The sequence below is a fragment of the Malaclemys terrapin genome, chromosome 3 (genome assembly GCF_027887155.1).
Source record: "Malaclemys terrapin pileata isolate rMalTer1 chromosome 3, rMalTer1.hap1, whole genome shotgun sequence".
Lineage (NCBI taxonomy): Eukaryota > Metazoa > Chordata > Testudines > Emydidae > Malaclemys > Malaclemys terrapin.
In genome coordinates this window covers 12,215,995-12,235,078 of record NC_071507.1, presented here as the reverse complement: position 1 = coordinate 12,235,078, position 19,084 = coordinate 12,215,995, and the positions used below count along the sequence as shown (strand labels likewise).

At 43.5% G+C, this 19,084-nt stretch overlaps 1 protein-coding gene across 1 annotated transcript in view; it reads right to left on the bottom strand.

The window, feature by feature from the left end:
- Positions 1-3,435: 3,435 nt before the first annotated feature.
- The window catches only part of ISM1 (isthmin 1), a 58,550-nt gene continuing 42,901 nt past the window's right edge, over positions 3,436-19,084 (bottom strand). Inside the window, exons 3-6 of the mRNA XM_054024440.1 lie at positions 14,888-15,155; positions 12,682-12,825; positions 7,346-7,435; positions 3,436-5,578 (exon numbers count right to left, since the gene is read on the bottom strand). Of these exons, the coding sequence (XP_053880415.1) occupies positions 5,061-5,578; positions 7,346-7,435; positions 12,682-12,825; positions 14,888-15,155 (1,020 nt within the window). The 3' untranslated portion in view covers positions 3,436-5,060. The remainder of the gene's footprint in view (positions 5,579-7,345; positions 7,436-12,681; positions 12,826-14,887; positions 15,156-19,084) is intronic.

Genomic DNA, 19,084 nt, shown 5'->3' with positions numbered 1-19,084 from the left:
TCTGGAATCAGATAACAGCTTATCAAGAGTTATAGTGGATTCTCCATCACTGGAAACTTAAAAATCAAGATTGGATGTTTTTTCTTAAAGATGTGCTTTAGTTCAAACAGGAATTCATTCAGGGAAGTCCTATAGCCTGTGTTATACGGGAGGTCAGACTAGGTGATCACAATGATCCCTTCTGGCTATATAATCTAAGAATTGGTCCATGCAGGGTCTCTAGTATCCTGGTATATTGTACCGAAATGATCTTGGGTAAACCTTTCAAAAGAGTCAGAGTTACATTTTCAAAAGTGATTTAGTAGACTAGTAATTAACTCCCACTAATCTTATTGGAAATGGTACCATGAAAATCAGTTTATCTGAGCTAAATAGCCTTTAATAATAAATTAATAATAGGGCTGTCAAATTATTAAAAAAAATGTGATTAATCGCACTATTAAACAATAATAGAATACCATTTATTTAAATATTTTTGGATGTTTTCTACATTTTCAAATATATTGATTTCAATTGCAATACAGAATTCAAAGTGTACAGTGCTCACTTTATATTTATTTTTAATAAAAATATTTGCACTGTAAAAAACAAAATAGTATATTTCAATTCACCTACTACAAGTATTGTAGTGTAATCTCTTTATCATGAAAGTTGAACTTACAAATATCAAATTATGTACAAAAAAATAACTGCACTCAAAAATAAAACAATGTAAAACTTGATAGAGTCTACAAGTCCACTCAGTCCTACTTCAGCCAATTGCTCAGACAAACAAGTTTGGTTACATTTGCAGGAGATAATGCTGCCCGCTTCTTATTTACAATGTCACCTGAAAGTGAGAACAGACGTTCACATCGCACTGTTGTAGCCAGCGTCACAAGAAATTTACGTGCCAGATGCTCTAAAGATTCATATGTCCCTTCATGCTTCAACCACCATTCCAGAGGACATGCCTCCATGCTGATGACAGGTCTGCTCGATAACAATCCAAAGCAGAGCGGACTGATGCGTGCTCATTTTCATCACCTGAGTCAGTGCCACCAGCAGGTTGATTTTTTTTTTTTTTTTGTGTGTGTTCGGGTTCTGTAGTTTCCACATCAGAGTGTTGCTCTTTTAAGACTTCTGAAAGCATGTGCCACACCTTTCCCGCTCAGACTTTGGATGTCACTTCAGATTCTTAAACCTTGGGTAGAGTGCTGTAGCTATTTTTAGAAATCTCACATTGATACCTTCTTTGCATTTTGTCAAATCTGCAGTAACAGTGTTCGTAAATCAAACAACATGTGCTGGGTCATCCGCTGAGACTGCCGTAACATGAAATATACTGCAGAATGCGGGTAAACAGAGCAGGGGACATACAATTCTCCCCCAAGAAGTTCAGTCACAAATTTAATTCACTATTTTTTTAACTAACATCATTAGCATGGAAGTATGTCCTCTGTAATGATGGCTGAAGCATGAAGGGGCATATCTGGCACGTAAATACCTTGCAACACCGGCTACAAAAGTGCCATGCAAATGCCTGTTCTGATTTTCAGGTGACATTGTAAATAAGAAGCTGGCAGCAGTACCTCCCGTAAATGTAAACAGGCTTGTTTGTCTTAGTGGCTGAACAAGAAATAGGACTAAGTGGACTTGTAGGCTCTAAATATTTAATAAATTTCAAGTGGTATTCTATTGTTTAACAGTGCAATTAATCATGATTAATTTTTAATCACAGTTAATTTATTTGAGTTAATCGTGTGAGTTAACTGCGATTAATTGACAGACCTCATTAATAATGATACCTTGGGCTCTTGTATAGTGCTTTTCATCAGTAGATCTCAAAGCACTTTACAAAGGAGGTCTGGATCAAGGGTTGCATTCCACTGACAATGCAAATCATAGGGGGAAAAAATAAGCAGCTAATAAAAACTGTTGGGATGCACTGGTTTAACCACATTGTCTGTAGCCTGAATGTCTGATCATCACTACAGGTTTTGTTAACGTAATCTCACCGTTTAACAGCAACATAGAGCCAGGTCCATTCAAAGAAAAGACAAAATTAATGGGCTTTTATTTAGCGGCATGGAGAAAGCCTAACGGAAAGTCGAGTGGGCATAGGGGCCTCACAGAAACATATTATAGCCCCCGTTTTAAAATTCTTTCTGGGAGGCAGAATAGCTGCTGAGAACTCTTCAAAGAATCTCTTGGACAGTGTCAAAAATCTTTTCAAAACATTAGTTGGCTAGGCAGTGTGTGTGGTGCTTGGTATGGTTTAGTTCCCCCTACGTTTCCCTTTGTTTTATACACCTGCTTTATTCTATTGTAAACTACATCGTAAGATTTCATCATAACTGTTTATACTGTTTCGAGCAAGTTAGGGCCCTGATCTCTCCATTTCTCTATCTGTTTAATTACCGAGACTGAGTCAAATCCATGCCTGGCTCAACGCCAGTGTGTTAGGAGAGTTACATCAGGGAGACATTTGGACAGTGATCTTTAACAGTTGTTGAATGCAAAGATAGAAAACCTAAGGGGTTGTAATTTCAGATGCAATAGCACAAACTTTGCTTTTACTTTTTTTTATTACTGTCTGCAGCGATTGAGAATTCTTTCCTCTTGATCTCTGCTCCAGAACCAGTGCTAGGAAAACTTATACTGTTGCTGAAAACATTTGTAATGGGCTGCCAAAATGTTTCTCGTTTTGGCACATTGTAAGCAGTGGACTTGACAGCTTTTGTGTCACTTTGTTGATTAAAATAATTTACCTTCCCCACATACCATATTTGTTGTGTAATTGAATGTTAATGGTATATTAAAAACCTCTCCATAGTTCCACAAATCTTAAAATATATAATTAATGTGTGACTCTACACATCTCTCTCCCAGAGAAACCTGAGATGCTGGTTTCATCCCATGCTGTTAGAAACTGCTCATTACATCACTTCCTCTATTTTCAAGGCAGCTAACTGGGCAAAACACTGGTCCATTTTTACAAAACTCCCTCCCTCTGTAATGGGTGATTCTTGAGGTGCCTAAATGTTAGGCCATTTGCTGTCAATTTCGCTGGCTCAAGTCTCCTTACCAGGACTGGACTTGCAAGGGTTTATAAAAACTGGTTTCTATAAAAATCAAGGGGACAGATCCTGAAATGAGGAACAGTCCTTTTGTTTAGGGACATACGATGACCTGCCCCGATCAACTACCCAATTCTTGGTTTTATCACAATCAACTGGCACCTGAGAAGCCAAGAGACCTGCTTGTTTTCCTTTTTAAATCTGATTAATCCTCATACAATAAACTGAATCCCAGTGGTAAGGTTTCATGTTTAGTACGTATGACTGACTGGGACTCAAGTGAGCTAAATTTAGTTCCCGACAAACTAATTTAAGTGTTTATTACTCCTTTTCACACACTGTAATTTTCTTTGTCTTTAATGAGAATGCAGGTACCAACTGTTTAACTGTGGTTTTATTGATAGATTCATTTTTCATAGAGATCTGCAAGTTAAACATTTGCCTAGAAATAGTCTCTTTCCTGGCCATCACATTCCAACTACAGAAGCCCCGCATGTTAAAAACACCCCTTGCATGAGTTATAACAACATTTTAATAAATACTTTACAAAAATAATGCTCAGGCTTTTTAAATCACTGAGAAGAACCCCTTATCCCTTTCCTCCAAAAAAACTCTTTAAAGAATAGCTTTTTCTGTATAATACTGTGCAGTCAGGACATGCTGGAAGGAAAAAAAAAATTAAGAAGGTGACTTATTGTACCCCACTGAATATGTTCAAAACTCTAAATTCGTTTCTCTTTTTTAAAAAAGTGCACTTCTTTCTTTATAGCAGAACCCTTCTAATTACATGTAGGAATTAGAAGATAACCAGGATTTCTTTGTTTTTTTGGTCAACATTCTTTTCCTTTTAACTTCACGCTTCAGCCTCAGCAAATTTTGGCCCTTTAGTCCCTGATCCTGCAAAGATTTACTTACATAGTTTCTTTATTTGTACACACTGTGTGGCAGATTCTCTACTGGTGTGAATTGTCATAACTTCATTCTCTTCCATGGAGCTATGATAATTCATAGCTGTAGATCCGCCCCTGTGCATAGTCCCATTGAAGTCACTGAACTACTCACAGTATGGGAAGTTAAGCACATTCATATGTCTTTGCAGAATCCTAGGCCTTATTTTAGATTCTTTTGGTGTAGCCCAAAGGAACATGGCAGCTGCATCTTCTGGAAACCCTACTACATATGTACAGCTAACACCTGAGTGACTGGAAGGGCAATGGGGAGCTTCAACTGAGAATGATTAATGTGGGTGTTGGTTTATTGATCTTCAGCATTTCTACCTGTTTTCTCCTCCAATACTTAATAGCTTTCCCTCCCAACAATCCTTCCCCTCTTCTTGTAGATACCATTAAATACTTTCATTAATACAGCTCCAGAGAAAGTGTTATTTTTAACAGCTGTGTTTATATTAAATAAGTTACATATAAAAACTGTTTGAGAGTTTAGGCTCTTTGGCCCAGATACAAAAACCCCAAACTTCTCCATGTGGCAAAGCAGGTAAGTATGTGCTTATCTCTAAGCACATGCTTAAGTTGCATTGACTATAATGGATCTAAGCATGTGCTTAAGTGCTTTGCTGTACAGGACCTTCGAGCCTGATTTGCATTTCACTTCCCCTAGTTTTACCCTGCCATTAGGGACCAATCGTGCATCATTTAAAATCAATGGGAGCAGGATCAGAGCTTTACTGATTTACACTGATGTAAAAATCTGTATCAAGCTCTTTATTCAGGATGAATTTATTCACACTGTTTGTCCCTGGAGGTTTTTCTTTCTTTTGAAATAAAATGCATTTTATTGCTATATCCGCTTCTATCATTAAAGGTTTTGTGTATGTTTGTATGCAGAGGAGTGTGTGAGATATAGGCATATATAAATTACACACACATGTATTATATACAAATATATACACTCATACTAAAGATACTGACCAACCCCATTTCAAATAGAGAATGCAACAAATGCAGTTTTGTACCATTTTCCTGTCTGAGGAGGAAAATCCCTTCAGTATTCCCTTGCTTCCTGAAACTGCTTGTAATAGTCTTCATCTGAAGGGTTTTCTGTACATTTCTGACCATTGTTAGGGGGCCGTGCTTCATTGTATCGGCTCCAGTCTCCTTTGCATATAATCCAAGGCAAAATGTCTACTTTGTAATGGAGTTCTGCGGAGAATTCTACGCTGATCAGGTTTGGTGTGCCCGCCCCTTTCCCCCTAGTAATCAGCTGCATATTGTCATCATAGCAACAGTGCTGCGCAGCTAGAGTTGTGCTCTCCAAGGAAAGCATAGAGCGGATACAATAGCGGGCTGTGGGCTTGTAGATCTCCAGTTTTTCCTTTGGCCCACTTGCATCTTTCCAGCGAAAGTTTTTCCGCTTAATCCGATCATAGATCTCAGCAGTGCTGTAAGCGACTTCTGTGGGGTAGGAGCAAGGGCAGCTGGGTAGGTCATTAACCACTTTGTGCATGTATTTCTTCAAGAACTCACTTTTGCAGCTCATCCATCTTTCGCAACTATCAGTATCTGTGGGAGGAGGGGAGAGGAAAATGCCTTAAGGTACATTACGCAGCATGTAAATTAATATGATATAGCTACAGAGATAACAATGAAGATAACCAATGAGAGAAACGTAATTGTCCCACAGAAAGTTCTGTGTAACCAAGTAAGGGCTATAAAGCATGCCTGCTTGCAGTGTGGTGACTTATCTTGTTATTGGATAATCAAGAAAGCAAGCTATGACAAGAAAAGGCCATCGTACCATGAATTACATTGCCATAGTTACATGGATCCTTGGCACTTACTAGGCTTTCACAGTGCCTTACAAACTTCAATTAAACCTGGCAACAGCCCAGTGAAGTACAATAGACGACATACTCCAGTTTTGCAAGTGAGTGAGCTTGAAGCACAGAGAGGTTAAGTGACTTGCCCTAGGTTAAACAATGAATCAGAATTGTGAATAGAAGCTGGCAGCCCTAGCTCTTGACCCTCAGCTCCAAAACCCAAGATCTCACAGCCTTCCTGTACCACCACTTGGGGCTCTGAAATGGTACGTGAGGCTCAGCTGGTTTGTAATGACACTAAAGACTCCAAGATGATAAGCATAGCCTTGTACTTATGAAAAATACTTTGGTTAGGACTTCATTTATTTTTCCCTTGCCACGTCCTCTGCCTCTCCAAAAGGATCTTTCGAGCAGCTGCAGTTTGAAGATAGAGAGTGGCCTACAGCAGCCAGTTACATGATGTACCATCAGACAATGTCCGTAAATTAGGATGGTCAAATGGCACTAGACCTATGAATTTTGGTGTGGGGTGGCGGGGTGGCCAGAGTAGGACATTTACAGCTGATATTAATGGATTATGTTGAAGGGGACTGGAGAGAATCAGTTAAGTTTCTCATTTTGGTTTTTTGGGGGCCAAATCATCTCAAACGATGGGTCTGGTCCCATAAGTAGGGGCTTAATTTTATATTACTTATGTCATCCGCACTTAATAGGTCTCATCACATGAGGAAGGTGAGCAAAGTTTCGGCCTAAAGCTATACTGCAAACATATTGCCTCAACGATTTCATGGTCAGTTTGCCATACATTTAAGTGATATGCCCGGTTGTCAACAAGTACTATAGTTTGCCTTACAAGCATACACTAGGATTTGGCATGCCGGATAACACTGTTGATCCAACCTGTCTAGTATCCTACCTCCATAAGGGACCAATCCCTGATGCTTCTATGGTAGGGGATAAACCCTCACAGTACACGTGGCCCATTATGTGCACTGTTGTACATGAATGGAAGAAAGTTACGTACAGCAATCAGCTCATACCCTGAGGCATTGATTTGGTTGACCCTATCTTGCCATCCATAGCTACAAATGCTATTATTGCTCATATAATTATCCACCTCACAACAGCAACAGCTGTAACTCTTACAAAAATGATCACGAATAAAGTGCCGCTATAGCACCTTTCAACTGAGGATACCGAAGTGCTTATAGCACTGCTGTGAGGTAAGGACGCAGCATCGCTGTTTTACAACTGGAGAAACTGAGGCACAGACACCGACTTGGTGATTTGTGGAAAGTTATTCAAAAAGAATCCTGTGACAGAGCTAGGGATAGAACCAAGATATTCCAAGGTCTAGTTCTGTTCCTTAACAATAAAATAATCAACAGCAATTTGGAATATGACTCATTTTTAAGACAGAGGCTTATGAGCCCAAATCTTATAGTGATAGTTTAAAAAACAATCCTAAAAGGAGCTTGTCTCTAGAGATACTAGACTGCCAGCTGCTTACCAACTTCGAATAGCTTGGTGGCATTGAACTCTTCGCTTCCTGCAAGTAAGCTCACTTCTGTGGCAGCTGTCCTGAAGGTGTCTTCAATCCCTAAAGACAAACACAAACTAATAGATGTGTTTTCTTAACAGTAAACAACAATGAAAAACAAACCACCAAAGTTCTGACTGCATTGCCTCTGTTGAATTTAGTGCTGGAGGAAAACAGTAATAATATAATGATGAGAAACAAGCTGACCTGGTGGAGTCCCTGTAGATAACCGGTACACTTGCTAGGCAGGCCTTTAAATAGCCAGGCCAAAGGTTCCAAACTTTGGTGCCTAGATCGAGTTAGGGCACCTAAATCTATATTTAGGTAGGTAACTAAGGGGCCTGATTTTTCAAAGCTGCCCAGTAACTCCCAGGAATTCCAATAGAAGCTGCAGGTGTTCAGTCCCAATGAAAAGCCGTCCATGTGATTAGGTGGCCAAGTTTACGGATCCAGATATCTTTTTCCTAGCATGTGTTAGGGATGGTTGATGACGTCTCAACTTGTTGAGAAGTTTCTTAGTGAAAGCTGTAAAGCACAATGTGGAATATGAAACCCGTTGGAGACCGTGCTCCAGCTGGGTTGAAATGCTCCAAAATGCTGATCTAGCACTATTTTTTTGTTTTGGAGCTGGAACAGCGATGGTCCCAGGTCAAGTGGCTCTTTTCTCTCCCCAGCTGCAGAGAGGCTTTGAGCCAGCAGGTGCTGATGCTAGGCCTGGGAGGGAGCTGGGGATGCTGCTGCCAGGACCAGCCAGGGGCGCATCAGGGAACAGAGTGCCAGGAGCCCAGGGTGGAGCTGGAGTCTGGCAGCAGGACCACAGCAATAGTGGAGGGAGGAGCCTGGCACAGGTAGGGATGAGGCAGGGACAGGACCGGCTCTATGGAGAGTCACTCCCTGCTTGCCCAGGCCTCCCTCAGCTCCCCCTATCTTTCTCCAAGTTCCCTCTCAGCAACCCGCTGCTCCCTTCCAGGGCCTCCCACGGCCTGCATTCCAGCACTACTGTTTCAGACTCCAGGACTGGTTGGAGACCGCCTCAGCTCCACCTTTTAAACTGATGGAGACTTGCTAATATGTTCATGTTTACTTGTTGGCAGGATACCAAATGTGTTTCAGTGAGTGAATGCAATAGCGCCTGCCCCAACAAGCTGAAAATGTATTTGTGTGCTTTGCTCTTCGGTTACATTCTCTTCCGCTGCTAGGGGAGTGAAAGGAGTTGGGAGGAAAGAGACAAATATGTAGATAACGGTCCAAAAATCTTAAACTTGGGGTGCCTGGTGAGCTCCAGTAAAGCATTTGTCACTAGCATAGAGAACCATGGACTAACAAAAAAAGGTGTGAAAACATGGTCATTACTGGACTAATTGTATTATGCTCAAATGAACACCCTTTTGATGCTATTTTATTTAGCGAACTACTATTCTCTTTAAATGAAAGCCCTTCAAAGAAGCATTTAAGCATGTCAGTTTTATTCCATTGCATCATATATTTCAAAAGTAAGCCCAGAAAACTCTCAGTATGCAAAAACGGTGTGGTTAATAGAGCCTGGTTCCCTTCCATCCCCTTTCCAGCGAACTTTATCGTGGTCTTGTTACTGGTGCACAGTCATACAAACTAGGGCCTTGCAGAGCTTCAAAACAGCCTCAGACTTCTTTACAATAATTTATTGTAAGGGCTTTGCCTTAACTGCAGCTGTAGATGCAGAATAATAGATACCCCAGAATCCTTCCAAGGGAATCATTCACTGCAGAGGTTCTGCTGACAGTATAAACAATAGAAGATGAGCTTTGGCCTGGTCATTTTAAAAATACCAGCAGAGACCCAAAGAGTGTATTACATTTTCCTCACTGATCCTCAGGTGTCTGTAATGTGACATAATACATTCTTTCCAGTCTGCCATGGTTTGATTCTAGATGATAACAAATACCTGAGACTATACCTGGGAGATGGTGACCTCTTCTGGATTTAACCCACTGTTGTTCAGGGTTGAGGGAGTGTGAGTGTGAGTGTGTGTTTCCTGCAGTGGCTAGCAAATAGCAACCAACATCCTGAGATGGATGGGTGTGCATGTCAGAGAGTAACTGCCAAACACTGCTTGCGAGTGACTTTAAAAATCTCTAGCAATGCTGCATTTGTATAGTCCTAGTGCAACATCTGATCTCATACTTAGGATTTTATAGCTATTGCAGGTCTTTCACTTCCTTTACCTTCCAAATTGTGAAGCTAAACGTGGCTAAATGTTGGTGAAATGCAATCTGCTGGAGGGTGCTTCCCTCAGCTCCGCCTAGGCCCCGCCCCCAACTCCAACCCTTCCCCCAAGGCCCAACCCCCACCCTGCTTCTTCTCACCCCTGCTCTGCCCCCATCTTTTCCCACCCAGTTCCACCCCCTCTCCCCAGCACGCTGTACCCTTGCTTCTCCCTCCCTCCCCCACCCTCCAGTGCCTCCTGCCGCTGAGAAAGAGCTGATCTGTGGCAGGCCATAGGAGGGAGAGGAAGGTGCTGATCGGTGAGGCCCGCCAGCGGGCAGGAGGCGCTGGGGGGGGAGGGGGAGGTTCTGGTACTGGGGCTGCCAGTGGGTGCTCAGCACCCACCATTTTTCCCCCAGGGGTGCTCCAGTCCCGAAGCACCCATGGAGTTGGCGCCTATGTACTGTAATGTGAATGCACCATACTGCTCTCTGTGGTGTAATTATACAGCTCCAATGCATCACCCTCAGTGCTGCATCACTGTATGGGTTGTGCAAATGTGGATTAATATGAATAAGCAGAGAATCCTCTCAACAAGTGGCTCAAGCTAAAACCACATCCTTAATCTGCCCTGTTGTGCACAGGCATTGAAGGGCCAAGCCTGCTGGTTTTGAAACTTTTCCAATTTGTAGGCAAAATGGACAGAGAGAGATATGGATGGATGGCATTTTAGCCTTAATTCTAGACTTGCTGGTTTGTATTAAGAGACAGGAGCTTTGTGGTTTAATGTCTATTAAAACAAAAAAATCCCTTGACTCAAACTGCAACAGCTCTTTAGAACATTACTCCTGAGGGCATTCTGCGCCTAAAAAATTCGTCATCCAAAAAATTAAAAATTCTGCTCACAATATTTTAAAATTTGGCTAGTTTTATTTGTCAATAAATAAACACAGAGGCTGCAGCAAGGCAGTGGGGAGCACAGGCCACTGGCTACACGAAGGTGGGAGATCTCCCACCCCCAGGAGACGGACTCAGTGGTGAGGCTGCACCCGACCCTGACACAGCACGACGCTTGGGCCTGCCCCAGAAACACCCTGGGGCCCAGCAAGGCACACTAGATGTGGGGTAGGCAGGCTTAACGAGGCAGGAGGGGCTCAGTGTGGGGGGATCCTGGTGTGAGGGTGAGAGGATTCTGTGAGGGACAATCTGGGTGCAGGCAGCTCAGTGGGGGGTGGGGGCAGGACCTGGATGCACAGAGGCTCATTGGGTGGGTTCCAGGTGCAGGGGCAATGGGATTCTGCAGGGGCTTCCAGGTGAAAATGGTTGGGGCTCAGAGGAGGGGTCTGGGTGTGGGGGTCTCAGTAGGGGGGTATGGATGCTGGGGGAGTGGGGCTTGGTGGGGTGGGGGTCTGGGTGCAGCTAGTTGGGGGTCAGTGGCATGGGGGTCTGAATGTGGGGGCTCAGGTTGGTGCAGGGAGGTGGGGCTCATCATGGTGGGGGGTTGAGTGCAGGGAGCTCAGTGGGGGATGGTCCGGGTGCGGGGGAGGGGGTCAAGCTTCAATGGGGTGAGGCTTGGATATGGAGGACTAGGGGGGTTCTGGGAGTACAGGGTGAGGCTTGGGGGGCATATTTGGGAATGGGAGGGTCCAGATGCACAGGAGTTGGGCAGATGGGGGAGCAGCTCCCCATACAGTGACCCCTCCCTACACAGTTGAGGAGTGATGGGGGCAGGAAGCAGGGGAGGATGCAACTGGGGGAGGTTTCTAGGGGTGGGTCTGACACAACCCCAGCCACTCCTTACAGGGGAAGAGAAAATCCCATCCTCTCCTGCCTCCTCCCCATCCAGGACTAGCAGCTGATCCCAGCTCAGAGTAGGAGCCACTGACTGTCTCCACTGGCTGCTACGGGTGCGTAAAACAATGTACCTGCACAGCTAGGGAGTGATGTGTGACTGCTCTTGCACCTTCCCTTTGCTTCCCTGTCAGAAAGTCATTTTTCTGCGGGGAAGCAAAGACATCTGTGAGGGACATGAATTCTGCACATGTGCAGTGGCACAGAATTCCCCCAGGAGTAGAACATCTAGTATATAAGACCATGTTTCAGATCTCCTCTAAAGCAGTGGTTCTCAAACTAGGGCAGCTGCTTGTCCAGGGAAAGATCCTGGCAGGCCGGGCCGGTTTGTTTACCTGCCACGTCCGCAGGTTCGGCTGCTCGCGGCTCCCACTGGCCGCAGGTTGCCGCTCCAGGCCAATGGGGACTGCAGGAAGGGCGGCCAGCACATCCCTTGGCCCGCGCTGCTTCCTGCAGCCCCCATTGGCTTGGAGCGGCGAACTGTGGCCAGTGGGAGCCGCGATCAGCCAAACCTGCGGACGCAGCAGTAAACAAACTGTCCCAGCTCACCAGGGGCTTTCCCTGAACAAGTGGTGGCCTTAGTTTGAGAACCAATTCTCTAAAGCCACTTTGCAGACAGTTGGCATGATACTTTAAAGGGCATATTAACAACTAATATGGAGCCATTATTCCTGACACTATGGGAAGTATATACATTAAATGTATTGCAATGTATGTTCTTATTTTCAAATAATAGTAATGTGGCTGTTTTAAAATAAAAAAACAAATGCATTCTAGGTGAAATGAGTGCACATTTCTTTGGGCAAAAGCTTCAGTCCTGTGACGTGCGGAATGTTCGGGTAGGCAAGAAGTAACTGCAGCAACAAAAGAAGTTTGCTTTTAGACTGAAACTTTCTGTAGCAAGTTTAACCCCTTATAGGAGACAACATTGGATTTAATAACAAATTCTTTGTTAATTTAAAGATAAAAAATAAAATATAGAACTATCCTAAAACATAAAAGACAGGCATGGTACATTAACATTAAAATACTATGTCTGCCTTTTACATTTTAGGGTAGTTCACATACGAAATAAAATTTCATAAGTGACCTTCAGGACTGGAACACCACTTTTTAATAGCACTGTTACCCAGCCATGGCCCAAATGTGATGCTGGCCTTTAACCATGTATGGTGAAGCCCTCCAAACCCAGTGCCCTGTCCTCTGGTGCAATGATCTTCCTAACAATTCAGGTTCTCTCTTTAAAAACAACCATCATTTGTTAACCATACCTGGGCAGTTTGGCCTATCGCATGTCCTCGACTCAGTGGCTGTGCAGGCATATCCACAGGATCTGGTTCGCTTCTGATTGCCAATCCCGCAGGTTACGCTACAAATGGACCATGGGCTCCAGTCTCCCTCTCCATCAATATAATCTATACAGGAACAAAGAGGAGGAAGGAAATGAAAAACAAAAACCCTACTACCACATACTACTGTATAGATGGTGGTTTTTATTAAGTAGGCATAGCAAGAATGGAATCCAGATGTCTTTACCTGAAATCTGGGCTGAGTGCCAGGCTTAAGCCTGCTGTTTAAATGGTTTTCACACTTGACTCTCCTCAGGGACGTGCATGCAACATTATTTGAAAAAATATTTCCTTTCTCTTTTGACCTTTTAGCAGCCGAGAATCTTCAGCTGTAAAGCTGGGTCATGAACTAACAAAATGTCTATTTAAACTATTTTTCCATCGGTAGGAATATGCTTTCTGATCACAAACCGACCAGATATGCAATAAAAACATTTACTTTAACCTCTCCACCCCTCGAATAAACCCCTCCAAACATATCTATAGCACACAAAGATATTCAAAATGTAACTGGATTTTAGGACAAAATGCAGGTTGGATTTTGTTTGGGTGGTTGATTGTATGTGGAAATATTTCAGTTTCATTCTTTAATCTCCCCACACATCAGAGCAAGAGAGCTAACCTGTTATAGAAGAAGTCACTGATGCAGTGAATTACACGTTCTTTTCAAACCCATGGTAATAACATTTTATAGTACTGACTAAATGACCAACTGTTGTCACTGAGGGCCTGATCCTGTACCATTAAAAGCTCTTTGGGTCAGGAACCAGCATTTTGTTCTGTAATGACTGTGGCTTCTAGGCACTACCACAGTGCAAATAATACGAACGTGACTGGGTCCAAGTTGAGTGAAATATTCCACTAACTAATCTGGGAAGCCCAGAGCATAGAGCGTACTGCCTAGTGTGCCTTCACTCCCGATACCAAACATGCCACTTCAGGGTTACACCTTTGCGAGAAAACCAACCAAGCTCCTGTCTCTCACTATGTAATGGACTGCGCTAGTGCATAGTTTTCTGCCAGGGTTAGAGGTATCTATGTTATAACATGGTTTGTTTTATTGCCAGTGTGGACAGAAAACATGGATAATAAACCCTGTTAAAGATGGCTGTTTTAGCCTAGAGAATCTGCACTGGGAATAGAAATCTTCGTTTAACATTGATGCCCCTAGGTGTGGCAGAGCACTGTACATCTTTTTGTAGTACTAAAATTTGTCCACAGATACAGGTGCAAGAAGAAAGGACTTTAAAATTCTGGCCCACAATATTCAGTACTTATGTACATATTTAAATATAAAATTCAGCAAAAAAGCTCTCTAAGTTAAGGCTCTAGACTCAAACCTAATCAAAACAAGGGCAACTAGGGCTGAAACAGTAAGCTACAGCTTACTGTGTAGATGATGCAACATGAATTTGGTAGGGCTTTACTTCAGTATATATTGATTTACAGCTTCATCCTTAGAGGCTCTGAGCCACTTGCAACTCCCATAGTGTGCATATTAAGTCACGTCCCAGAAGTCATCCCAAAATGTGCAGCTATAGACCAATGTGATAGTAAGGAAATAATTCGTCCTTTCGGTTTTCAGCAATTGTTTCATACAACAAACTGAAAATAATTGTTTTCCCCAGGATACATCTGGAACAGAATTCCACACGCAAAGTGTTCCTGCTATCTATGCCACTCCCTACTCATGAGTCAACATAACTTGCCTTACTTATATCTCAACCAAACATGACCACATTGTAGTTCTCACTCATTTATCCACCAGTTACATTTTAGCTTCCAAATCACTGCACATGGTTCTAAATTTGTACTTATCCTTACACTAAAAATAAATGAGACCGTATTTCCTTTGTTTAAAAAAGTACACTTATGAATAAAAAAAAACTTCTTGTAGGATAACTGGTATAATTTTCAAGATTATAGACTCACAAGTGGAATGTGGCTACCACAGCCTAGTTTGTGCATCTGCACAGATTTGTATTTAAAAGCCAATGAACAAAAGCCACATGTTGGAAAAACTCTATTTTGCTTGGCCTACTTTCAGCGATGCCTCTCCATTCTCATTTCCCCCAAACTAGTTTTACAATCCCAAGGTGCCCATAAGAGGTCTGGAATGCGAACTCACCATACTCTGGCTGCTCCTTGGATTCAAAAGTCCGGTGGTTGGGTGCATGCCTATCCCACCCACCAAGAGGGTTTAGGAAGTTGCTATCTTCGGTGGTGCTGTCATGCTTGTAGTCCTGGTCACCGCTACTCATGCGAGTCAAGGTGGATGACGTCTGCCACCAGTTCCTCCAGTCAGGGGATGGGACTGGCCAGCTAGGCTTGCTGCTCTCTTTGTGCAGATCCTTCTCTGGTTCAGTATCGGGGCCATCAACCACTTCTATGGTAACCTAGAGAATTCAAGTTATGCCAGGTCAGTCAGCATGCAAAATCCAAAACTAGATATCTCCACAGAGAGTGTCCATGCATCAGTGGGGAATCTTCTAAACAGCAGAGATAAGGGACTGATGTTATCTAGCAAAAGGGGCTTGTAATCCTTTAGGGCTAGCCTGTTATAAACCATATGTGGATTACTGTGAGCCCAGAGATATGCAGAAACTGAGTGATTCCTTCTGCCACCTCTGCTGAGTCAAATCTTGGAGCAAAAAGCCCTCTTTCCCCTCTCTTTCCCCCCCCCCCAAAAATCCTGAACAAAACAAGAACCAAACCTGCATTTTAAACCTTTACAGTGAAGCTTTCTGTCTTCAGGGGAAAAGTCGTTTAAAAGTTTATGAAGAGGAAAAAGAAAAAATACTCATTTTAAATTCATTGGACCTGAATGTGAAATGTGCTAGATCAGAACGGTAGCCTTCGTTGTTGGCTTTGCATAGGTGCAAATAACTACACCAGGTGCAAGGCAGTACAGAATCAGTTGCATTCTCTTTGCTTGCTAAATATCTGCTCAAGTGTTGGCCTGGTCGCTGGCTGATAAGACGATTTGCACCCTAGTAGATTTTCCTATAGCACAATTGCAACTCTATAATATTTAGGGCTGGCACTAGCGTGTGAAACCATAGTGTAGGTGGCCACAGTTTCTATATATTCTTCTTTTACCCTGAGATACCTTTTATATCCAGGGTTACCATGGGGATTTTAATCATAAATGACTGTCAACATTTTTTCAACAAAATATAATAAATATACATTTTATACCACTATTCATTAGAGAAGATTTAAGCATTTTTGGCAATTGTCACAACAGCCCTCTGAAATAGATTTGATTATACTCACTTTCCAGAGGGGTAAGAAGAGGTACATTTAAATCACCTGTCTAAAGTAGGACAGGCCACTATCAACCAGGAATAGAACAGCCCAGATTCAAGATTCCCTGCTCAAATCCCTAGACCACACATACATTCATGCATATAAATAAATCTGTATAATACTGTATAGTAATTATAACCCACCCCTTTGCTGCTTTTCAATGCATAAAAATTAATGAATTAATTATGAAATTCTTAAATAAATGTTGGGTGCGCACATACATATGTATTTAGAGAGACACTGGTACTAGCAAGCAGGAATCTAGGGTCCCGGTGTCATGGAAATACAGTATGACCATAGACAAACAAATTATCGTTCAGTCATTGGTATGCCCTCGCTGCTTTGTGCTGCTCCAGGAATGCAATGCAGCTGTAAACCCAGTTCAACTTGCGGAGTAAGCTGGACTTTTGGGTTGGCCAAAGGAGCCAGAGTGTAGAGGTGGTTCTGTCATATATATCTACTGTATAAAATGTGTGTGAGTATGTACATTTTATAGATACACCTACATGTTACAAGAGCTTTTTGGACAGAACTTTCTTAAAATTGGGTTTCTATAAACCAGACAAAGCACAATAGCCTGTTATGCTGGGGACATGAAGGCAATTGGATTAAAGTTCACAGTTTCATAAAATTGGTTTTAATAAAATCATGAATTTACCTGAACATACACTCTCTCTCTCTCTGGCAAATAAAACCTCATGTACTTTCTAGGTCTGTCCTGTTACTTGTGAGTTGCCGAGGGACATTACACTGGAAGTGGAATGGCTCCAGCTGAAGATCTGTTGGAGCTCAGTAGTGCAGAATGCAGTTGTGCACTTACAAAACAATGCACACATTTCCTTTTTGGAGAAACAAGCCATTGCATTTACACACTGCTTCCCCTCTGACTACGGTCAGAAAAATTGAGACGAAATGACTGGGAGGCTATTAGGAAGCTCCACTGGGATTGTATAGAAAGAAGCAATCCAGGTATGCAGTGGCTGTAACAAAATAAGTCTCTGGGAAGGAGATAAAACCGTCCAGCATATTTTTGTTTGTCTTACATTTTGTCATTTTAATGGTGGAATCAAAATGATTACTCCAACAGATTATTCAGTGCAATTTCTACAAACTGAGAATTAAAATAGATTTCATATGCTTGAAACTATAAGTGACAGTTCCTGGGCTGTACGGATCCAAGCAAAACAGTGTTGTGCATCCAATAAGTGGGAATAAACAAGGTGCTTTGTAGCAGTTTAAAGACAACTAGCTATGCTTGGAAGGTGCTATCACTGGCTGAATATCAACAGGATTTTTTTTTTTAAAGCACATTAACTTTAAAAGCAAAAACTAAACAAAAGGAAACAAAAAAGACTTTCCAAAGGGACTATTTCAAAATCAGTCCTCCTTTGCTATTTTTTAATTGTAATACGGTTCATTGCGATTAACTCTCTGGGTATATCATGCAGATGTAATCTGAAGTCCCATAGGAATCTAATTTAAAAAGATTACTCAGAATACTAAGTTATTTTTAAGATATTATAAAAAGATCTTTGAATTTTTAGTTATCCCTGCTATACTTGTAATGTGTTTGTTATTATGCAGTCTTATTACAGGGTACTTTAAAACAATAAGGATTGCACATCTCAAAGTAAGTAGCATTAATTTCTTCTTAAAGTTGGGTTAAAATACAAAAATCTTCCACTTCTACCAATTATTAAACAGTTATATTATTCTTTCTGATAGGCCTAAGGAAAATGGATTTAGTCATTCACCATTCTGCTGCAGTTTTCCCAAACACACCACTCTAATGCAAACTGCAAGGTGTTAAACCCATCTGATACAAAGGGATTATTAATAAAGTGTGTACTATACAGGGCCGGCTCCAGGCACCAGCCCACCAAGCTTGTGCTGGGGGCGGCACCTGGAGGGGGGCGGCGCGGTGCTCCGGCTCCGGCCGCCGGGGAGAGCAGAGCCCCGGCTGGGCTCTCTGCCCTCCCCCCGGCGCTCTGGCCACGGGGGAGAGCGGAGCCGCGGCGCGCTCGCCGCCCTCCACCCGGTGCTCTGGCCACCACTCCGCCCTCCCCCCGGCGCTCTGGCCACTGGGGAGAGCGGAGCCGCGGCGGGCTCGCCGCCCTCCACCCGGCGCTCTGGCCGCCACTCCGCCCTCCCCCTGGCGCTCTGGCCACGGGGGAGAGCGGAGCCGCGACGGGCTCGCCGCCCTCCTCCCGGTGCTCTGGCCGCCGGGGAGAGCGGAGCCGCAGCGGGCTCGCCGCCCTCTTCCTGGTGCTCTGGGAGGGCAGAGAGCCCAGCCGGGAAGAGGGCGCTCCGGCCTCCTCCCGGGGCCCCGGCCGCCAGCGGAGCCGCGGCAGGCTCGCCGCCCTCCCCCCGGCACTCTGGCCGGTTGGGGAGAGCGGCCTGCGGCCGGGCTCGGTGCCCTCCCCTGCCGCACTGGGGGGGGGGGGGGGGGGGCGCACGCGGCGGGAGGCTTTTTTGCCTGGGGCGGCAAAAAAGCCAGAGCCGGCCCTGGTACTATATACTTCCACAGAGATTTCACTTCTCCAACTCTGGAGTCCGAGTATTTCTAACATGCCCATCATTGCCGAATTCAGCTGTCAGTCTGTGTAAATTCACATTAATGTTTTAAAAAGTAAGTTGGTGTGTGATGAAACTTGACAAAGAATCAAGTTCCCACAGGAGGAGAAAATACCGCTACCTGCCAAGACAGAAGGATTTTGCCCTTGCTAGCTGCTTCTTGTGTCATTTACCACCAGCCTTTTCTGCTGTACTCCCAAGGTGTCTGTATTGCAATGGGGAGCCGCAGAGCAGTAGAATGGGACACAACAGTACAGCACCCTTTAGGGTCCACAGGAGTGGGAAACTTTGACTTGAAATTCAAGGGCAGGGGAGAGCTAACATTCCAATGAAAACTGGGGTATCAGGTTCCAAGTGCAGCACCCCCCTCAGAGCTGGGTAGCATTGGATGGGTTGTAGCAGGGGGTGGAAGACAGAAAAATCTCAGAAAGAGAAAATAAAT